Source organism: Nannospalax galili, unplaced genomic scaffold, assembly GCF_000622305.1.
Source record: "Nannospalax galili isolate Female #2095 unplaced genomic scaffold, S.galili_v1.0 scaffold77, whole genome shotgun sequence".
NCBI lineage: Eukaryota > Metazoa > Chordata > Mammalia > Rodentia > Spalacidae > Nannospalax > Nannospalax galili.
The window spans coordinates 3,280,897-3,302,262 of NW_008341457.1; the positions used below are offsets into that span (position 1 = coordinate 3,280,897).

Consider the following 21,366-nt stretch of genomic DNA (forward strand, 5'->3'; position numbering starts at 1 on the left):
CCACTTCTCACAGAGCTGTGGTCAGGCCCCTCCCAGCAGACAGGGACAGAAGCCAAGACACACAAGCCAAGACACAGCAGACACCAAGCGGGCTCTGATCCGAACGTGCTGCTTTATTCAAACCGGGTCAAACTGTTAAATGGGACCCCAAGCCCTGCAGCGGGGCCTCCAGTAAGCCCCCAGACTCGGGTGCAGGGCCCAGGCCACCTGTGATGTCACCACTACCTCTGCACCAGGCGCCCCACCACCTACTGCAGCCACGTAAGCAGCTGCTGAAAGGAAGGAGAGAGAGAGAGAGAACCAAACACTCAGTAGACTCCGCCCCAGTCGGGCCGCTCCCCCACCCTGCTTTAAATTAAAAAATAAGCCAGTATACATTGTAGAAAATTTCTCTTAAAAAATCTCACAATTTGTAAATGTATATTTTTCTTTAACATAAAAGTTTACAATATACGGTAAAACAAAAAGGCTCAGGAAAATAATTTCCAAAAAAAGAGAAAAAGAAACCTGAAATTTTGAATTAAAGCTGAAGGCATTTTTACTTAAACCCTGTTGTTGAACAAGTGACTTGCTTTTTATTGTGCTGATGGGTCAGAGAAAAGAAAAATATTGAAAACCTCAGTCCAGACGCGGCCTGGCAGCCCCCCAGGTCAAGTGGTTGATGCTCTGCCGTGTGATTGTCCCGAGTTCACAGTCCGAATCCTCGCGTGGCCCGGCAGCCTAGCGCCGGTAGGGGTGGAAGCCCTGCACATTGTGGTTCTGGCCACGTCCGAAGCCGCTGCCACCAGCGGGGGGTCCTCCAGAGCCCGGTACTGAGGGACCCCCATAGGAGGGTGGCTGCTGGCTGGGGTCTGAGAAGCCCTGGCCGAAGCCGCTCAAGTCCTGCCCGTAACCTGCGGAAGGCATACCCACTTACTGAAGGACTCGGGGCCTGACAGCACCTAGGCCAGCCTTGGCTCTGTGGGGGCCATGGGGAGACAGGTCACAGGCAAGAGCAGTGCCCATGGCTCCCAGGCCCCAGGCAGGGTCTCACCTAGGGAGACCTCAGGCTGCACAACCATTACCAGCCCCATCTCCAAGCCCCAGCCCATGGTACTCACACTCACCACAGCAGCCTGGAAACAGACTGCAGTTGATGACATGTGACCAACAGGGCAGTCTTGGGGTACAGCCTAACTTCCCAATGACCCCTTCAGCCCAGCAGACCTCATGTCCATAAACAGGCCCCTGCCAACCCCAGGCATGGGAGAAGCTTCCAGAGACCCACAGCCATCTTCTGTCCACCAGGCCAATTGTGCAGGATACACTGAGCACCTACCATGCATCCATCCCAAGGCTGTGTGGACCCAGGTCTGCCTTGGGCTTGTGGTTGCCTCTGGTCCTGAGACTGGTCGGGGCCACAGTGAGTAGGAGGGCAGCACCCACCTAGACCCAATCCATGCTCAGCCTCACCAAGGTAAGGGATGGGCAGCCTGAGCCCAGGGCTCACAACATGCACCCAGGCCTGGTGAGAGCCCAGAGCAGGGAAACTCGCCTAGGGTAGCCCAGCATGAAGTTCTACAGGAGCCTGCAGCCACACCCCAGCAGGGCTGTCCTGCTCAAGAATCAACTTTGGAGCACACCTTTATTCCCAGGACTCAGGAGGCAGAGCCAGGTGAATCTCTGTGAGAATGAGGCTAGCCTGACCTACATATAGAGTTCCATGTCAGCTGGGGAATACGGGGAGACCCTGTCTCAAAACAAAACAAAAAATCCTGAGAGCGGTGGAACACTCATGCCACTGAGGAGGCTGAGGCAGAAGAAACTTGGGGTTCAGGGCCAGCCTGGGCTATATAGGGTGGAATTTTATTTCCCCAGAAAAGAGACTGCAGCACTGGCAGCTCTTACAGAGGATCCAGGCTTTCCCAACACCCACATAGCAGCTCACAACCTCTAGTTCCAAGGGATCCACCACCCTCCTGTAACCTCCCTGGTCACTTCATGCACTTACATACATGCAAGCACTATATGATATAAAAATAAAAAAACTTTTTTTTTTTTCAAAAAGAAAAGGAATGGGGGCCAACAAGATGGCTCAGCTGGTAAAGGCATTCAACACCAAGTCTGACAACACGGAACTTGACCCCAAGAACATCCATGATGGGAAGAAAGAACTCAACCTCAACTGTCCTGACATTCAGATGTGTGCCATGCTACACACATGTACGCATAAACACATCCACATAAAATAAATATGTAAATTTAAAGCATCTAAATAAGCAAAAAAGCTTAAAAGAGGACTGAGGGCGAGGCTGCTGGAGAGGTCCTTGCCTACCATGTTTGAGGTGGGGGGAGAGGCTCTGCAGGGAGAGGCTCTGGGTGAAGGGCTGAAGACAGCCTGCCTGAGAAGGCCATATGGAGCTGTGTGCCCAAGCCCCTCCCAGGCTGCCTGTCCTACCGGGTGACAGCAGCCAGACCCACCTAAGCAGCTGGCATGCGTGACAATCTCATGAGTGCACCTGGACTGCCCACACCGCAGACTGTGTATTCTGGTCTGTGGCTGCTCGGCAGAGGAGCTCCCCCAAAATATGGCTGTAAGTGGTGGGGCCCAAGGCCACCCTGACAAGGAAAGGCTCAGAAAGCAGCTCTGGGAGCCTGGTGCCCCCACAGGGCCAGCACCAAGTCAAGTGGTGTCTAAGATCCTGTCTTGGGAGGGGAAGGCAGCCAAAGACACTCACAATCCTGACCACTTACCATACTGACCATAGGGGAAGTCCGGCTGGGCCGCCGGGGGTTTGCTCATGTCAGGGGCAGCCTGCGATGGAGGCGGTGGGAAGGCCAGCGGGGCAGCCCCTGGGGTGGCAGGTGGAGGAGGGACCCCTGGAGGGGCGAACTGATCAGGTGGTGGGGGTGGAGGCCCATAGCCAAAGCCTGTGGATAAGAGAGCGAGGTGCTGAACGCAGTCACGGTGGCCGTGGGCACCGTTCACTCAACACGACACACAGGAGGGCAGGGGCTCCCAGCCTGGACCACCGCTCTTCGCAGATGCAGGCGACAGTGCCCAGCGGCAGGAAACCAGGAAATCCAGGTCAAACTTCAGGACTGGCACCCAAGGGTCCTAGGCTCCAGCCCAGCACCAGAGGATTCAGCTACCAGCAAAACCCACCATTAGTCCTCATGTTGGTTACCTAAGTTGATGCTCGGTGAGGCACAGGCCAGGCTAGGCAAACTGGGCCTGGGCTAGCGGCTCTGCCTCTCAGGCCCTACTGCTGTCCCCAATGAATTACAGAGTGAGGCTATGGTTCTGAGCTGGCAAACCCTTTCCCCAAAGCCCCTCCACCACCCAGGAACTGGAACAGAACCCTGCACTTGGGTACAGCAGGATGGTACTCACTGAACTGTGGCGGAGCGCCATAGCCCTGCGGGAAACCTTGTGGCGGGGGGAAGCCTCCAGGCGGTGTGGACACAATATAGGAAGTGAAGGGCGGTGGTGGTGGTGGAGCTCCTCTGCCCGCGGGCGGTGGTCCATAGCCACCTGCAACATAGAGTGAGTGAGTGCAGGGTGGACACCCAGCACAGCCCAGACCCAGGCCAAGGCCACAGCCTCTGCCTGGGTACCAGTGCCCCAGCGCCCGCAGCATGGTGGACCAGCAGGGGACTCTGATCCCTCTGCACACGACTCACCAATCGCCTGTCCTGCTGGCACCCACATTCCTAGACGGAAAACAAGAGAAGGTGCCAGTTAGCCTCCAGAGTCAAAGTGACTTTGCCTGGAGTCGCTCAGGAAGCTCTGGGTGTGCCCTTTTTTCAAGAGGTGTGATGAGAGAGAGGGGCACTGTCCCGTGGCCAGGGTCCCCAAATTAATCAAAAGAAAATTATCTGGGTACCAGCACACATGGCTCTTTTCTCCTAACCTCAGGCCATGATGGACTGCTCCCTCAACCCATGAGCCACAACAAACCCACGCTTTCCTCAGTTGCTCAGCACCCAGCGACAGTGATCTCACCCTCACAGGAGAGCCCATCTCCTGGGTGAGACCCTCCTCGTCACCTCTGCTGGGTAACGTGCTGGTTGCACACACAGGGCCTCTGCACAAAGGACATGGGACATCCGGCCAAGGTGTCCTACTATGTCTGCCATCCTAGCATTTGGGCAGCTGAGGCAGGAGGTGGGAAAGCTCAAGGCCAGCCTGGGATACAGAGACCAACCATGTCCCAAAGGAAAGGGGGGAAAAAAGAGATGGTCTCTCTGGGGCACAGGGCAGCATGCACACCCGCCTGGCATGTGTGACCAAAGTTCATCTCCAGCACTGGGGAAAAAAAGCTATGTACCATGGGAATATTCTAGAAAAATGGAGGTGCTAGCTACATACTTGGATGCACACTGGAGCCTTGACAGTGGCCTGGGGCCCTCATGGGTCCCTTAAGCACCACTAGGCACCAGACAGGGCTGGGCAGAGGGCTACACACTTGGCCTGACGCCATCACAGAGAGGGCCAGCACCCAGGGCCGCCCTGTAGGCCTATGTTGAAGGAGGCTGGGAGAGGCCCTTCCTGTAGCCTGATAGCTGCTCCAGTGACAATACCAGCGCCCCCACCCTGGACAGGGAGGTGGCCAATGCTGGCAATGCCCTCTTGATGGAGAGGGAGCCCATACCAGCAGCAGCGGGCTCTCGCCTTACCTTGTGGACCGTATCCTTGTTGCCACGTGGGTGGGGGCTGACCTGCCCAGCCGTTGGCGGCACTGGGCGCAACTCGGCTGCCCCACTGGCTGGCTCCTGGCTGTCCCGGTGCTTGGTTTTTGCTGTCCCGAGGCTCAGCCCGTTTAACCTCCACCTAAACAAACGGGAGTGCACTTCAGGGGGGAGCTGTAGCCGTGCCCCGGCCCTTCAGACACACCCTCGGTGACTTAAGACTACACTTAGCACCTTATGACTTACATTATCTACTTAACTACGAAGCTTATGTAGGCCAGTAGGTTTTTTTCTTTAAAAAAAAAAAAATCTCTTTGCTTTTTATAATTTTTTATAAAAAATGTTTCTCAGGTACAACAGATGCATTGGGAAGACGGCCTGTGGCCCCCACTGCAAGCAGCACGGACCCAAAAGCCCTCGGGAGACGGCCACAGTGGGGCACCAAGGGTGCCCCACTTAGGGCACCCCGCATAGGGCGGAGGCAGCCTCCTTCACCCAGGACAGTCCCCCGCCCCCAAATACCTGAGAAACACGCTGGCTTTGACTCCATTATTTAACATCTAGTGGAAGATAAAGACTTACCTTCCCCAGGCTAACGCTCAAGGAAGCTCATTTAACTCAGAGGGAATGTATGTAAGAACCTTACGGTACAGCTAACGAAAAAGTCAACAAACATGCAATAAAATGGACATCGGGATCAGTAAGCAATCTTCATACTGTGTTAAAGACAGCAGCCCAGCCCGGGCAAGGGACAAGGAGGCAGTAGGTAGCAAGGGTGCTAAGGGAAGCTGACAGCGTAGGCCCACCTTGCTCTCCACTGGGGTACCGAGGACAGTGGCCCCTCCCTAGGGTGCCTATTGCCAGGGTTAGGCTCAGGGCACAAGCTCCAGCGGGTGGGAGGTGCTGAGCACAGTACCTTGGCTCCCTGTGAGAGAACCCCAAGGACACTAAGGCAGGCACTAGATGCGTCTCAGGGCATGGTGGCAAGGAACAGGAGGGTGTTTGACAGCACCAGGTTAACAGCCTTGGGGCTCTGGGGGATGTGGCTTCTGCTTCCAGAACAGTCTGTCATCTTAAGACAGTGCCACATGCTGCTTCAAGAACTCAGGCTGTGGCTCCTCAGTCTGGGGTTCAATCAACACGCAGTGCCAGCTCCAGACCCCCAGAATCACTCAGGGTCTACACTGACCAGTGAAGGTCAGCTATGGGCAGGCTGCAGTGCCCAGGGGAGGCAGTTGAGGACAAACAGTACTGTACGACCCTGAGGGGTATGCGGATGGAGATGGAAGCCGGCTCTCCACATTGGGTGGTCACTGGACCCCCACCATTGCACAGAAACCCTGGCCATAACTGCCGGCTGCAGTGTCCCTGCAGTCTGCATGCTGGCTTAGACTTAGGCTGCAGGGAAGGGAGCCCCAGGGCTGCCTCAGCAGGGTCCTTCTAGAAGGAACAGAGCCTGCTGCCTAGCCCAGGACATGGGACACCTTGTTCCTCTGCTGCCAAGGATGGAGAGTCAAGCACAGGCATCCACAGGAGTTGCAGGTATCATCCCGGGGCTGAGCAGAATGGGCTTTGGGAGCTGGGAAGGCCTGGCCTGCCGGGCCACCATGGCGACCACACAGTATGAAGACAAACACCATAGGTCACTTGACTGCACGTGGTTGGTTAAGGGCTATCAAGAGCATGTGGCTGTCCCGGAGTTTCACAGTAAGTGACCCAATTGAGAACCAATCCTTCAGGATGTTTAATGTGCTCAGTTGAGAGCGGAACCTCACTGCTGAGGCTCCTGCTCAGCAAGGTCAGCAAGGTCAGCAAGGTCAGCAAGGTCACTGGTACACAAGGGGCGGGGCCACATCTGAAGGAGTGGTCAAGGAAACCAAGCCTCAGGCAACGCTGGGGTCTCACTGGAGGCTACCCACCCCCCAGAGTCCACCCCACCACCCAGGCCCGCGCAGGCCAAGGCCTGTGGGGACCGCTTGACCAGGGACCCCAGCTTCCCAGTGATACCCCTCAGTTGCCTGAGGCTCAGCTTGGTCTTAAGGTAAAATAAAACTACAACTACACACTTTTTTGCCCATGATGTCGTGAAAATGCATGTTGACAGCCTGGTCCACTGATTGCTCGTCCTCGAAAGTAATAAATCCAAAACCTAGCCAACGACGAAGAGTGAATCAAGGTAGCAGGGCGTGGGACACAAAACAGGATGATGAACAGTATCAGGGTGCCACGGGGGCGAGCTGGCTTGCAGTCAAGGCCTGTGTGGGGGAAGCCCACCTGGGGCTGGGATGGCAGGCGGGCACAGGTGGACACTGACATCCACCCTCCCCAGGCTGAGCAAGGCCAGTGGGGAGCTGGGGCGTTGGGGTTGGGAGGATGGGGGGGCATGGTATGGGGTGTGTGATGTGTGCTGGCTGCTCTCCTGAAACCCAGCTTCGCCCCCGGGGTTTGCAATTGGCTTGGCAGCTAGTGCTGACAGCAGCAGGCCACTGCTCTAAGCTTAACGAGTACGGTTCCTATGGTGAGCGCCTCGCCAGGCTTACCCAACGCTGTTGGCTAAGCCCGCGGAGTCCTACCGTCTAACGATGCTACGCTTCTATGCACGTATGACACAGTAAATACAGGTAATAATACACAGAGATACAGGCCACAATGGATTCCAGCAGCTCAGACTCTGCTGTCAGCAGCAACAGCAAGAGGCATGGTGTCATCAAAAAAGAAAAAAAGAAAAAGAAAAAAAAGAAAAAGAAAAAAAAAAGGAAAAAAAGAAAAAAAAGGAAAAGAAAATTTCAAAGGAAAAAAAATTTAGCATTTCCCAAACACAAGAAAAGTGGCAGTATAAACGAAGTTTGGTTGGTCTGGGTCGAGCGCGGCCACCCGGCTAACGGGGCAGGAGGGACAGGGCCTCTGGCCTCCCGCCAAGGCTGAGCGCTCGGGCCCAGAGCTGGGGGAACAGAGGGCAAGGGGACTAGAGAGCTGAAACGGGATGGTGTGACAGGCTCTCCATCACTATGGCAGGGGAGTGGGGAAAGGATGGCCTGGGGATTGGACTTCAAGCTCATGAGATGGGGTGCTGAGCTCAGCAGGAAGCAGCCCAGGCAGAAAGTGGGGGCCTGCTCTGTCCTGGGCATGCATGAGCATATATATGGCATCGGGGCCGGAGAGGACAGAGGAAGACGAGACAGAGGGGAGAATGGAGGGAGCAAGTGTAGAGAAAGAGGACAAAGGGCGAGAGATCAGAGACGGAGGACAAAGGGGAAGGACACAGAGGAAGAGTGGATGGAGAAGAGAATGGAACATGGAGGGAGAGGATGAGGGCAGACAGGAGGAGGAGACAAAGGGGAACTGTGAAAGGCTGGCACAGAGGAGCCAGAGGCCGAAGAGAACAGGACAGAGGACAGAGGAAAGTAGGGAGCAAGTGATGTTAGGAATGTGGTGACGGGAGGGTGTGCTACGTGAAGTCAAGGGACGGAGAGCAGGAAGGAGAAGGGGACTGAGACCGACCGAGATCCTGCAAGAGTCAGAAAGCTAGGACAGGAAGTTCTGGGCCCGCTGACCGCCCACTATCTGCAACCCATGGGGACACTTCCAAGCCCAATGGGGACAGCCCACAAGCCAGCCCCGAAGCTCTTGGCCCAGCTCCTGCACCCTCCAGCACGGGTCAGCAACACTAGCTGGGTCCGGCTGGGTCCAGCTGGGCCGGGCCGGGCCACGGCGGCAGCTGTGCCAGCCGGGCCCTGCCAGTTGGGGGCTGTGGCAGCCGGGGTGGGAGCACCTAGGAGCAGCCCTCGGAGTCCCGCACCGAGGCTTCACAAGGTCAGAGGCAGTATTTAGAACACAACATAGTGATGAAGATGTGAGAAGTTGACATTTTCTCAGACGGCGGGAGTGTCTGCAGCCACCTGGTGGGCTGGGTCCGGGCACAGTGCAAGAGGCGGTGGGCCGTGGGGGAGGAGCCAGGGCGGGACACGCTCGCTCTGTGTCATGTCAGAGGCGGCAGCGGGACAAACACACTGAAACTTCGTTTACACCCCACGGGAGCGAAGCCGCTCCGTCCTCTGACTGCGGACGGGCCTGTACCTGTGTGACTTAACTTAGCACCTGGAGAGAGATCTAGAGAGACATGGTTAATCACAGACATCACAGAGAGAGGAGACAGCTTACTTATCGTACCGTACTCTATGCACTACGTACGTCATTAAGCATGTATGTCTATGTAATTAAGACTAAGACTTAACACTAAACCACAGAGTGAGAGGTGCATCCTGCACAGTGGAGCCTCAAATGGCAAACTATGCTCCCAATGGTGCCTGCTCGGGACCCAGGCAGGTGGGATGTGTATGGGGACATGTGGGTGACAGTTGTGTAGGGTGAGGGACATGGAGTGAGGGTCACTGGGGTGAGGGTCACGAGGGGTAGAACGGTCCAGCCTAAAGTAGCTGTTGAACCAAAAATGTGGGTAACAAACAGCAAAAAAAAACAAAGGGGGTGTAAGAGTATACAGGAGTACTGGATGCTCAGGACCAGCTGGGCTGCACCCTGCCCAGCCCTCTGACTTAGAGGGAAAAACATGAAAAATAAAAATCACAGATGGGTAGAGGAAGCTCAGCCCAGGGGCTATGGGTATCAGGTAGGCAGAGGCAGTGTCATGAGGGGTGCCAAGCCTAACTTCAGTAGGCCTTTTAAAACACAAAGCCATGGGGATTTGTGTCAGGTGGTCAAAATGTCCCCAGGTGGCAAGAGCAGTATGTGGAGGGAGTGGAGAGTGTGGGGCTGCGTCGGACCATGTGGCCCATGTTGCTGGCTGCACAGCGTCCAACCCTGGCCTCTCTGGGGTGAGATAGTTTGCCATCTGAGGGGAGGGCACGGGTCGGGATAAACAGGCTTAACCCTTACCTCGAGGCCGCTGCTTCTCTGCATCATAGATCATGACCACCTCTGTGACCTGTGGGAGAAGGCAGGATGAGGTGGGTGCCTTAGACCTGCGTGGCCCCAGGATCAGATGCTGCCCAATAGCAGGTCAGCTAAGAGAGCCTACCACACAAAGAATGGCAGCCCTGGCCTGCACTCAGCCCGACACCCCCACCCCCACCCCCCCTGAGCAATCAGTGTCTACAGGCCATAAAAACACCACCACACCCGAGCACACCCGAACATGGTTCCTCGATGCTCAGGAGCCCACTGTGTACCCCACACAGCTGTTCTAAGTCCCCTGGTGCCTAGAAGGTTCCAGTCTGCTCCAGAAACAAGGTGGCGCCAGGAAAATCTCGGCCCCCTAGAGTTGCTGGGCTGTAGGGATATTGGGAACACCTCAATGCCTGGTGGCCTGTAGGTACCAGTTGGACAAGGAACTTTGCAGTGGGCAAACCCAGGCACCCAGGTGCCCCAGGGTTTAGGGACTTGGTCTAGCTAGGACCAGCCATGTGCTACCATGGGGAACTCCAATCAGGCCAACACTGGTGTTGGGAAGGTGAGGAACTCACCACTCCAAACTTCTTGAAGTACTCCCTGAGCTCTGTCTCCCCACAGTTGTGGGGGATGCCCCCCACGAAGATCTTGTTGGACTTGCTGCTGTCGCTCCTGGGGCCTTTCTGTAGTTGGGAACAAGGGGTCAGTCGTGACTGGGGGACTACCAGCCCCTAGGCTGGCCGCCATGCCACCCTTCAGGGGTTTTGTTGTCCCTTTTTTATGTTTTGTTTTGGTTTTTGGTTGAGACACGGTCTCCTTGTAGCCCCAGCTGGCCTGAAATGCACAGAGATTCACCTGCCTCTGCTTCCCAAGTGCTGGGATTAAAGGAATGTGCCCACACCTAGCTGTGTTGTCCTTTTTCAGACAGTGTCTTGTCATGTAGCCCAGGCTGGCCTGGAACTCATGGCAAACTTGCTCCTCATCCTCCCAAGAACTGGGACAACAGGTGTATTCCACTGGACACAGCCCCTAGCATGGCTTCTGTGACTCAGCTATGCCCCAAGAGATGGGCAACAAGGACACAGATCACATACATCCTGCATGCTATCCACAGCTACAGCCAGCAGGAGGATAAAAGCTGGGCACCTAGGGGTCAGCTGCAGACCAAGGTCAGCCCAACACAGAGTGACAGCCTGTTTCAAACAAATAAACCTGCACTGTAGGGCATGCAAGGTGGTTCAGTGGGAAAGGGGCTTGCCACCACCAAGTCTGATGACCTCTTTGAACCCTGGGAACCACACAGAAGGAGAACCGACTTCTGCAGGTTGTCCTTTGACCTCTACACACACAATAAATAAATGTAATTTTATTTTTTTGGTCTTTTTGAGACAAGGTCGCCCTGTAGCCCCAGCTGACATGAAAGTCCCAGAGATCCGCCTGCCTTTGCCTCCAGAGTGCTGGGACTAAAGGCATGTGCCACCATGCTTGGCTAAATAAATGTAATTTTAAAAAAAACAAAAGAAATTTAAGGATCCTGCAATGTAAACATAGATTTTGCAAATGTTTTTCTCACAGTGCTGGGCTGGCCCAGAACCTTGCATATGCCATGTAAGCACTCACCACTGACCTATATACCCAGAGCTAAGAAAGGGATTTGGGAAAGGTTAAAAAACAAAGGCAGCTTCAGGAGTGCCAGCTGGCCATGAAAAGCTGAAGACACAGGACCTAACAGCTCTGACAGCAGACAAGCCCCCGCCTTAATGCCCCCTGCTCTGCCTCCCACCCATCCTAGGATGCTGCACTCTGGTCACTACTCTAACTCTGTCCTCTGTTGTTTTAAAACAGGGTCTCCTGTAGCCCCAGCTTCCCTGGAACTCCTTAATGTAGACCAGGCTAGCCTCAATCTCAGAGATGCCTCTGCCTCCCAAGTGCTGGAATTAAAGGTGTGTGCCACCATACTCAGCTCCCTCTGTTCTCTTTTGGAGGATCCCACATGTCAAATGATCCTAACCACTTTGGGTTAAAAGAACAAACTTCTGCCAGGAGTGGTGGCGCACACCTTTAACCCAGCACTCGGGAGGCAGAGGCAGGCAGATCTCTGTGAATTCAAGGCCAGCCCCATCTACATAGTGAGTTCCAGGACAGCTGGGGCTACAGGGAGACCCTGTCTTAAAAAGACCAAAAAAAAAAAAAAAAGACTGAACTTCTGATCCAGCCACAGTGCCTCAGGCTTGCCATCCCTACATGCAGAAGGCTGAGGAAGGAGAATCCTGGGTTCCAGGCTGGCCTAGACTGGGATGCACTGGCCTTTAAGGGTGTCAGTGACAATGGCCTCACCCAAGTGAGCAGTTTGTATACACAGTGTGCCTCACTGTGTTACACAGCTGAGTCAGTCGCAGAGAGACCACCACCTTACAGATCAGTAGGGCAGCTATACACACAGGACCCAGAGTCCAGGGTCAGTTAAAGTGCAAGTCTAAAGGCGCCTGCACAGAAAAATTTACAATTTTTCTCTCCTTAAGAAATATCCTAAAAAGCTGGAAAGTAGCCAAACATGGTAGTGTACGCCTTTAATTCCAGCACTGGGAGACAGAGGCAGGTGGATCTTAGAGTTTAAGGCCAGGCTGGTTTACATAAGGAGTTCCAGGCGAGCTGTGGCTACATAGTGAGACACTATTTCAAAACAGTAAACAAAAAAAGGGGCTGGAGAACCAGGTCAGTGGTTAAGAGCACTGGCTGCTCTTAAAGAGGCTCAGAGTTTGGTTCCTAACACCCACATGGTGGCTAACAACCATCCATAACTCCAGTTCCAAGGGATCTGAAGCCCTCTTCTGAACTCCATGGGTATTACAAGCAGAGGCTCACTGACATACATGCAGGCAAACACTCAAAACATGTACAATAAAAATAAATTTTCAAAAAAATTTTTTTTGCCAGGTGTGGTGCATGCCTCTGGTCCCAGCACTTGGGAGGCAGAGACAAGCAGATCTCTGTGAATTTGAGTCCAGCCTGGTCTACATAGTGAGTTCCAGGCCAGGTGTGGCTACAGGGAGACCCTGTGTCAAAAAAACAATATAAAATTTTTTTAAAAAGGGAGCTGTAGAACTGGGTCAGTGATCAGGAGTACTGGCTGCTTTTGCAAAGTCCTAACACTAACAACTGTCTGTACCTCCAGTTCCTGAGGAATCTGAAGCCCTCTTCTGACTGCTGTGGGCTCACATACACGTAGGCAATACACTCAAAACACATAAAACAGAATTTTAAAAAATATGCTCTTGCTAGGCGTGGTGGCCCATGCCTTTAATCCCAGCACTCAGGAGGCAGAGGCAGACGGATCTCTGTGAGTTCGAGGCCAGCCTGGTCTACATAGTGAGTTCCAGGCCAGCTGGGGCTACAGGGAGACCCAGTCTCTAAAAGACCAAAAAGAAAAAAAAACATTAAAAAATTATTTTTTAAGTTGGAATACAGCAAGGCGTGGCAGGGCACACCTGTAACCTCAGCACCAGGGAGGCCAGGGCAGGAGGATTGCATGAACAAGCCTGGTCTACAGGGTGAGGACACCTCCCCCAAACAAATAAGCTGCTACGAAGGTCCAAGATGCTAGAGAGAATGGCCACAGGCCCTCAGCAAGGACAGAGGAGCTGCCTTTGCAGCGCAGGCCCACTAGGAACTGAAGACTGTACTGGGCAGGGAGCGCTGAGGTATGGCACAGACAAGGAGCAAGTGCCACACAAGGAACCTGCCTAATGGGTGGCATGAGCCACCCCATCCTCCCTAAGGACTCAAAGATCTATACCTGCTCAAGCAGGCACTGCCCAGCCCTCAATGGCCAACTCCCACTGGACGCCCACCACCCTCAGCCACCCTGTAGCAGTGCCCAGCCCAGTCTCACCCAGCCTTCCTTGGGCCTTGTCCGCTCCGGCTGCATCCCCCGAGGTGTGCAGGGCTTCGGGTCAATCTGTGGGAAGCATCAAGCCAACCCTGTGATCAGGAGGCCACTTTCTCTGCAAGGGGCAACACAACAACAGCCGCCGCCACAGCCAGCACTCAACCCAACTCCCGCCTTGGGCACCACAAGGCTCAACCCTTTAATGCACCCCACCTGCAACAGCCCAAACTCCACAGTCAGCCTTAGAGATTTGGGTAGGGACAGGAAGGCCTGCAAGTCACTTACATTCCGGCCATCCAGGGTGTGCGGTCTACTGGCCAGCACTGTCCCCACGCAGTTAGGGTCCTTAAACTTGACGAAGCCAAAGCCACGAGACTGGTTGGTGGTCTTGTCTTTCATGATGACGCAGTCCACAACTTCTCCATACTGTGAGAAGTAGCTGCGCAGAGTCTCTGTTCAGACATGACAGAGTGCACACTAACTTAGGCACACCCAAGCATGCACGCATGCACTCACACACACACACACAGAACTTAGGCACAAGGGTAAACACACACACACACACACACACACACACACACACACACACACGCACGCACACACGCACGCACACCAACCCCACCTCAGGGGTCACTGCACACTCTTCCAGCACATCAACCCCAGGGAACAGAGAGAACAGCTCTGCTCAGCAGCTCACTGCTGGGGAGGGGATGGGGGATGTGGGGTGTTGAGGGGACAAAGTGCAAGGGAAGGCCAAGGAGCACTCTGGGAACCATCCTGCCCTGGCTCCTGGGGACAGGCATGCTGGCTTCATAGCCAGCTCCATCCCAGCCAAGGGACATAGGCCAATGGCAGGCGATACGGTGGCAGGGTCAGCTCCTACCTTGTGTGGTGCTCCAGTCCAGGCCGCCCACAAAGAGCTTCCTGTAGGGAGAAGAGGGGGACTCAGCTGGCTCCCACCACCTCCCCAGCTCTCTGCTCGATCAGTCTCAGGGCACATGGGAGCTTCCATACTGCATCAGGCCCTGAGAAGTGACTGGAGTCCCACTGCATGACAGGTCATGTTACAGTTGCCAGCCTGGGCCTGAGGGTCACCAGACAACAAGACCAAGGCCAGCAGCCAGCTCAGGGCCCCCTGCAGCCTCTGGGTGGCTGCTGAAGGTCTCCAGCCTTGCCACAGGGTTGTGGGAATGGAGTGAGAGGCAGAGAGAGCAGGCCATCCTACTTGCTGACCCCAGGGAGACACTCAGAACAAGTCCCCGAGTAAGGGTACACGGAGCCACCTCCAAACCCAGTCACAACCTGAGACAAAAGAAGCCAGCCCACCTGGTTGGGAAAGCCATATCCCCATGTCCCTGTCCTCCATGGGCAGCCAAGTGCCCCATGCCCAGCCAGAGACTGAAAGCCCTGCTCAGTGAGCATGTAGGCCAGGGGCTTCCAGCCAGGTGGCTCTGCAGTGGCTGGTGGACCATGGGTGACCACACAAGTCTCTCATCTCTCAGGGGTGCTAGCCAGGTCTGGATGCGAGGCTTGAACCCAGAGGCCTCCTGCGGCTGATCTGTGCCAAGTGAGTCCCTTCTAGGCACACACGCAGTTAGCTAGAGGCCTCACTGCCACAGAAGCACATGTGTCCTCAGGCTGTAGCCTGGGGAGGGTAAGGTGATGCCTAAGAAAGCCCAAACAGTAAGCCTGGCTCTTGACAGAAGCTGCTGGCAGCAGGGCTCCAGAGAGAACAGGAGGCAGCAGCTCAGCCTGGGGCAGAGGGAGGAACTGGTTGGGCAGGTCCAGGCCCCAGAGATTTCAGACACCAGATGCCACAACGTGCCAAGGCTGGGTAGAGCTTGCCAGCAATGCCAGCTAGAGAAGCAGAGGAAGGGGATTTGAAGCTCCAGGCCAGGCCATGGATACTGTGGGCCTAATGCTGCCACATCTGGTGTTGTGTCACCTAAAGGTATGAAAGTTTGTGCTACTAAGCAAGTGTCACTCATGGAAGATGATGAGCTCACCTGAGGGTTCTCAGTACAGACTCTGCTGAGGCTTGACCTGGGCCCACTCCTGTTCAGAGAGACCATCATCTAAGACAGGCCAATCCTCACAGAGGGTTCTGGAAGAGTTCAGGATGAGGTTTGGTTTCCTTTGTGATTGTGCCAAACCCTAAGTCTGGAGTGGGAGCAGGTATCCAACAAGACAAGGTAATGGAAAACAGAGCCCTGGGGTCTACAGGCCGGACCCCTGAGTCCTTCAGAGGCTGACTGAGACCCAGGCCTACATGGGGGAAGGCATGGTGCTAGCACTTACAAACTGAAGAATGGAGAAGGTTCAGCTTTGTCAGGCCATGGCTGAAGCAGGTGGAGACTGACCTGCTTCATCCCACCCATGCTACAGAAACAGGACCCCAGGCCTCTTTGCCTGCAGGCCTCAAATAGCCCTGAGGCTCCCCAAAGCAGGCAGTACCCTGGTAGATCAGCAGAGTAGCTGCGTGGGGTGCCTGAGCCACTCAGGGCCCTGCAGGAGCACTTACCAGAACCAAGCAGAGCCAGACCAACCCCAGCCACTCTAGGCAGGGAAGGAAACAGAGCCATAGCCGTTCCCAGCTATGAGCCAGAGGCCTGCAGTTCATCCCTGGTACCTGCCCTCACCTACAGGATACAGGAGACCTACAGACAGAACACTCCTATAGCTGAAGGGCCCTGGCTTCTCATGACTGCTGGCTAGCCCAGCTGCTCTCGTATCATGAACAGCCCTGGCCCTCCAGTTACAGCCCCTGGTGACAGCCTCCAAGCCAACTTTAGTGTCACAGGTTCTAGGACAGTGTGAGAGGCCTGGCCTCTGCCTGAGGATGAGTGCAGAGACCTCCTGGAAAGTGATTGGGGGGGGGGGGCACTGGTGACAGGGATGAAATTAGTGAGGGTCATCATGCTGGCATACAGCCTGCCCCCAACCACAGTGACCAAAGAAAAACCAAGTGCTCACAGAAGCCAAGGCCAGGGAGCAAAGGCCCTTAGGGCACAGCTGGGGGCACAACAGGTGCAGCTGCAAATGATGAGGTGACAACAGAGCCACCTCCAACTGCAGCTCATTTATCCCCAGGGGGACCCTGGTCATGGCACTGGAGTGGAGACCAGGCCACTGCTCTGCACCCTATAAGCCCAGGATGACCTGAAGAGAAGCACCCTAAGCAGAGAGCTGGTTTGATCCCCAGCAAGGTCCCTACCCAGTCCAAGGCAGAACCTCAGTTGCCTTGGCCTGTGCCAACGGCTGTTCTTGGTAGGACAAAGAAACCCATCACGACAGACCTTACTGTGATTCAGCAGGATGCATTCACCCCAACCTCACATGTCCAGCCCCCACAAACCTCAGGGGTTTAGCCAACAGTCTGCACAGGGCAGAACCTCCAGGTCCCTGGCCCAAGCCAGAAGAAGGTACCCAGGCTACTGGCTCAGCCTTGGTGTGATTGTCCTGTGGACAGCACTTGGGGCACCAGAGGGACCTTCGAGACCCTCCTGTCCACGAGTGTCACTATGGGAGGTACAGGGCACAGTGGCCTGGGGCCCTGACACTCCAGCTCAGAATGTGACCCAGACTCTCCCACCTGGCACAGAGCACTTCTCCACCACTCCAGCAAGCAGGGTCACATATGGACCTCCAGCATGAACAGATATTACCAGAATGCTGAAAACCACAATGAACTCAGGGTGTAGCACCCACTTCAGCACTCTTGCAGAGACTCCAGCCCTTGGATTGGTCAGAGGGCTCAGTGAGTGAAGGTACTTGCCACCAGGCCTGATGATCTAAGCCTGACCTCTGGGGCCCACATGGTAGAAGGAGAACTGACTTCTGCAGGCTATCTTCTGACCTCCACATGTTCATCATAGCACAAATGTACCCATAGATACAAATAAATAAAATGTAAGAAAAATAAAGAAAAGGTAAAAATAAAGTAATAAAAACGTTGTTGATGGTACACACTTTTAATCCCAACACTGGGGAGACAAAGGCAGGTAGATCTCTGTGGTTATAGGGAGACCACATGTCTCAAAAAACAAGATTCCAGCTCAAATGTGAGGTGACCCCAACTATGGCCCCTGGGCTACCTTCCCAAGACCAGGTCCAAAGGGTAGTCCCAGGAGTCAGCGTCCACCTGCCATCCACTTATCCTGTGGAGAGGTGGCCTCTGCCTTGGTTGGCACTGAACAATGTATCCAAAGGAGAATGCAGGACAGCCTGTCATGCTGACTCCATTAGCAGCACCCAGGTTAGCCCTGGGGGTGGACAGAATCCCCTGTACCAAAGGACACTTGTCAGTTTCTTGGTAAGATTGCCACACACAGAGTGGCAGAGTACCCAGAGCCCATGGTTTAGAATTAGAAGCTGGGGTGTGGCTCTGTAATAGAGCCAGGCCCTGGTTCCACCCCCAGCACCAAAAACAAAAACCACTTGAAAATTCGCCATTAGGTCAGCTTTGGCAAGGGACACACAGAGCTGAGTCCTGTCCCATGCGTCCCCAACCATGCACTGTGCATGCTCCAGGTGCACAGCAGGTCTGTGCAGGGCTGCAGTGACCCAGCAGCGTCTGGCAAGGTACTCAGTGTCATGGAGGCCTGCCTTAGGACTGTCAGGTGGCCAGGGAGGCATCTGACCAGCCACTGGAAATGGTGCTTGGCCCTGGCCCTCCAGACACCACGCTCTGGGCACCGGAGGCCATAAAGCCGCCACTACACAGGCACCTGCTGTTCATGGCCATGGACAAATGTGACAGCTCCCTTCCCCACAGCACAGTGCTCAGGGCTGGAAACACCCTGCAGGAAGTACGCCCCTTCCTAGGGAAGCACCCCAGCTCCAGCCCCACTGTGCTTAAGCTCAACACCAAGGGCACTGGGCAATTCACATCCCACCAGAGGAAGGCGCCACATGCCGGCCAGACTCTCTCCACCAAATTCACAATAGCACTGCAGAACCAAGGCCCCCAAGGCACAGTGTGGAATCCCCGCCCCCCCATCCCAGGTTCTAAGAGTCATGGGTGGGGAAATGAGCCCACAATAGGCCTAGCCACATGTACTCACCCAAGTTCCTGCACCAGATGAGGGTGCCTCTGTGTCATACAGGGTCCCCTCAGCAGAAAATACAGAAGGCAGTGGCGAGGGATGCCCAAGGCCTACAGAGGTCACCCACAATATTTACTTGGGATCCCAAGAAACCCCAGGCTCCCAGCCCAAGTCCCTTCAGAACCCCAAGCTTGGGTGTCCTCAAACCCTATTTAGGGTTCCAGTTCCCTCAGGATCCTGTTTGTCACAGAACTCCCCACTTGGGGTTCCCCAGTGCTTGAACCCCTTTGGGAGGGTCTCCCTGACCCCTGGATTCCCATTTCAGATTCTACAGACTCATAAGCTTCCCTTTGGAGGCCCCCTCCAAGTCCTGTCTCTGGGTCTCCAAGCACTTGTCTTTGGAATCCCCTGGATCCTGAACTACATTTTGGGGTTTCCTTGATCCCTGAGCTCCTAAGCGAGGTCCTCACACTACCAGGCTGCCACTTCCCAGTCCCCAAGTCCCCTCTACCCATCCTCAGCCTCTCCACTATCATCTGGGGGTCTCCAAGCACACTGAGCTCCAGATGCCCTGCCTGCACAACCATTTGGGGGGTGTCTCCTGACTCCTAGGCTTTTCTTTGGGTCTCTCAGCAACCTATCTTTTGGGAGGGGGGGGTGTCTCATAGTCTCTAGGGACCTTCTTTGGGGTCTTTCAGTTCTCAAACTCTTCTTTGGAGATCCCCAGCTCCTCAAAACCATTTGAGGTGTCCCATAGCCTCATGAGCCATCCTTTGGAGTCTCCCCGACAGCCACACCCCAGTCTCCTTTCAGGTCCTCCTGACTCTTCACCTGTCCTTAGGTGCCTCTCTGACGCCAGGGCTCTGCTTTGGAGGTCCCAACACCTGAGCTAAACTTTAGGGTCTCCAGGGCTCCACTTAGGAGTCCTCCTACACCCTGACCTATTCTTTGGAGTTTCCTAGTCCCTGAATCATTTGATGCTTACCTGACAACCCCCCACATACACCCCAAGCTCCTCTCTAGAGCCCACAAGCTCAGTGAGTTTTCTTTTGAAATCTCCATGAGCCCCCAAGCTCTCATTTTAGAGGTTCCCATCCTCTCAATTATCCTTTGGGGCATGCCTGACTCCAGGTCTGCATTTTGGTGTCCCCTGGTTTGACCATCTCTTTTGGAGTCTCCCTGAACCCTGAGCTCTCAGGTAAGGTTCCACCAATGCCTAGAATTATTCTTTGGGGATTTCTCTGATCCCTGAACTCCCCTGTGGGTGTTCCCCAGTACATTTAATTATTTGGTTAGAAGTTATTTGATTAGAAGTCCCCCAACATCCTCTGCAGTCCTAACTCCAGGGATTCATTTAAGGGATCCCTCAGCATCCTGATCTATCCTTTGTGGTCTCCCTGACCCCTAAGCTTCCGTGTGGGGGTCTCCTAGGCCCCTGGGTTATCTTCTGAGGTCCCCCAGTTCTCCAGTTGTCTTTTTGGGGTTCACCCAGACCTCGGGATTATCTTGGTTATCTTTCAGGGTCCTACGGTTTCCTGCATTATTTTTGGGGTCCCCTGGTCCTGTGGGTGGCCTTTTGAGATTCCCCAATCCTCTGGTTTATCACTGGGAGTCCCACAGAGTCCTAGGTTATCTATTAGAGACCCTTGGTCGCCTGGGTTATCTTTCAGGGTCTCACAGTCCCCTGGTTGATCTTCTGGGGGTCCCTTGGACTCCTAGGCTAGCCACTGGGATTATCTTTTGGAGTTCCCTTGTCTCCTAGGTTATCTATTGGGAGTCCTCTGGGTTACCTTTTGGGGTTCCCCCGTCTCCGACGCTTATCTTTTGAGGTCCTGCAGCTCCCTGGTTTACCGTTAGGGATTCCCCTGTCTCCTAGGTTATGTTTTGGGATCCTCCAGTCGCCTGCGTTATCTGTTGGGACCCTGCAGTCCCCTTGATTATGGTTGGGGGTGTCCCTCATTTCCTAGGTTATGTTTCGATTCCCCCTCCCACCCTCCTAGGTTCTCCTCTAGGGTCCTCCCGCTCCTCGTCCTCCCGTTCTCCAGTTTCCGGCCTCCCGCTCCCGGTCTCCAACTACGAGTCCCGGCCTCACCCGATCTCGTCGGCGCCCGCGCTGTTCATGGCGCCCCGTGCGGCCCGCTGCGCAGCTCCTCCGGAAGGTCACCGCACGTCCCTCCCCGCGGCCGCGGCCCGGATCTGCGCAACGGCGGCGGCACTCAGCCTCCTCCCTCCGCGCCAACGGTCGCCGCGCGTCCCCGCGCCGCCGCGCCGCCGCCCTGCGCACACGCCCGTGCGCGCTCCCGCACGGGGCCTCCCGGGGCGGAGCCAGGGGCGCACTGCGCGTGCGTGCCTATGTGCGTGAAGACGCCGCACTCTGCGCCGGCGCGGTGGGGTTCGCCGAGGGACGCACTTCCGCCTTGTTGCCGTAATGCCTTCTGGGAAATGTAGTCCAAGGCGCTAACCGGCTTTGAGAAGCCCCTCGTTGCGGCCCAGCCACGTGCGTGCGTCCGCGTGCTCGCGGCGCTGGGCGCTGCGGGTCGTGCACGGCGCGCGCAGGCGCAGATGCGATTTCCCCTTTCTCCACTCACTAACCTCGAGCGCGCGTCGGGGGCCGTGATGGCTAAATCGCATGGCTGGGCGGGTGTGTGGCGTCTGCTGCCCGTTCACATGCCTCGCAGTGTCACCTCCCCATGGTGTTGCTTTTTCACAGAAGAAAATACTGAGGGTCACAGAGGCTTACACCTGCCCAAGGTCATTCAGTTAAGGCCCATAAGGGTCAAAGTTATACAGGTTGACTCTCCCGGAGAGAAACAGAACAGTCTTTGAAATACCACTAACATGGATAGCCAAACACTT

At 55.1% G+C, this 21,366-nt stretch overlaps 1 protein-coding gene across 4 annotated transcripts; it reads right to left on the minus strand.

The window, feature by feature from the left end:
• Positions 1–92: 92 nt before the first annotated feature.
• Positions 93–20,815, minus strand: Dazap1 (DAZ associated protein 1). 4 transcript variants are annotated; one of them, XM_029565449.1, is made up of 13 exons: positions 20,603–20,815; positions 14,349–14,389; positions 13,751–13,917; positions 13,469–13,534; positions 10,152–10,259; positions 9,565–9,613; positions 8,749–8,781; positions 6,738–6,820; positions 4,660–4,813; positions 3,664–3,693; positions 3,374–3,514; positions 2,743–2,910; positions 94–893 (listed from the first exon to the last, which is right to left on the minus strand). In XM_029565449.1, the coding sequence occupies exons 1-13, from the start codon at positions 20,629–20,631 to the stop codon at positions 721–723; spliced, it is 1,242 nt and encodes a 413-aa protein (XP_029421309.1). In that variant the 5' UTR covers positions 20,632–20,815; the 3' UTR covers positions 94–720. The 4 variants fall into 4 exon arrangements, with proteins under 4 accessions (XP_008835383.1, XP_029421309.1, XP_029421308.1 ...); XM_029565448.1 differs by having other exon boundaries at positions 2,734–2,910; XM_008837161.2 differs by lacking the exon at positions 8,749–8,781 and having other exon boundaries at positions 93–893; positions 2,734–2,910; positions 20,603–20,813.
• Positions 20,816–21,366: the final 551 nt, after the last annotated feature.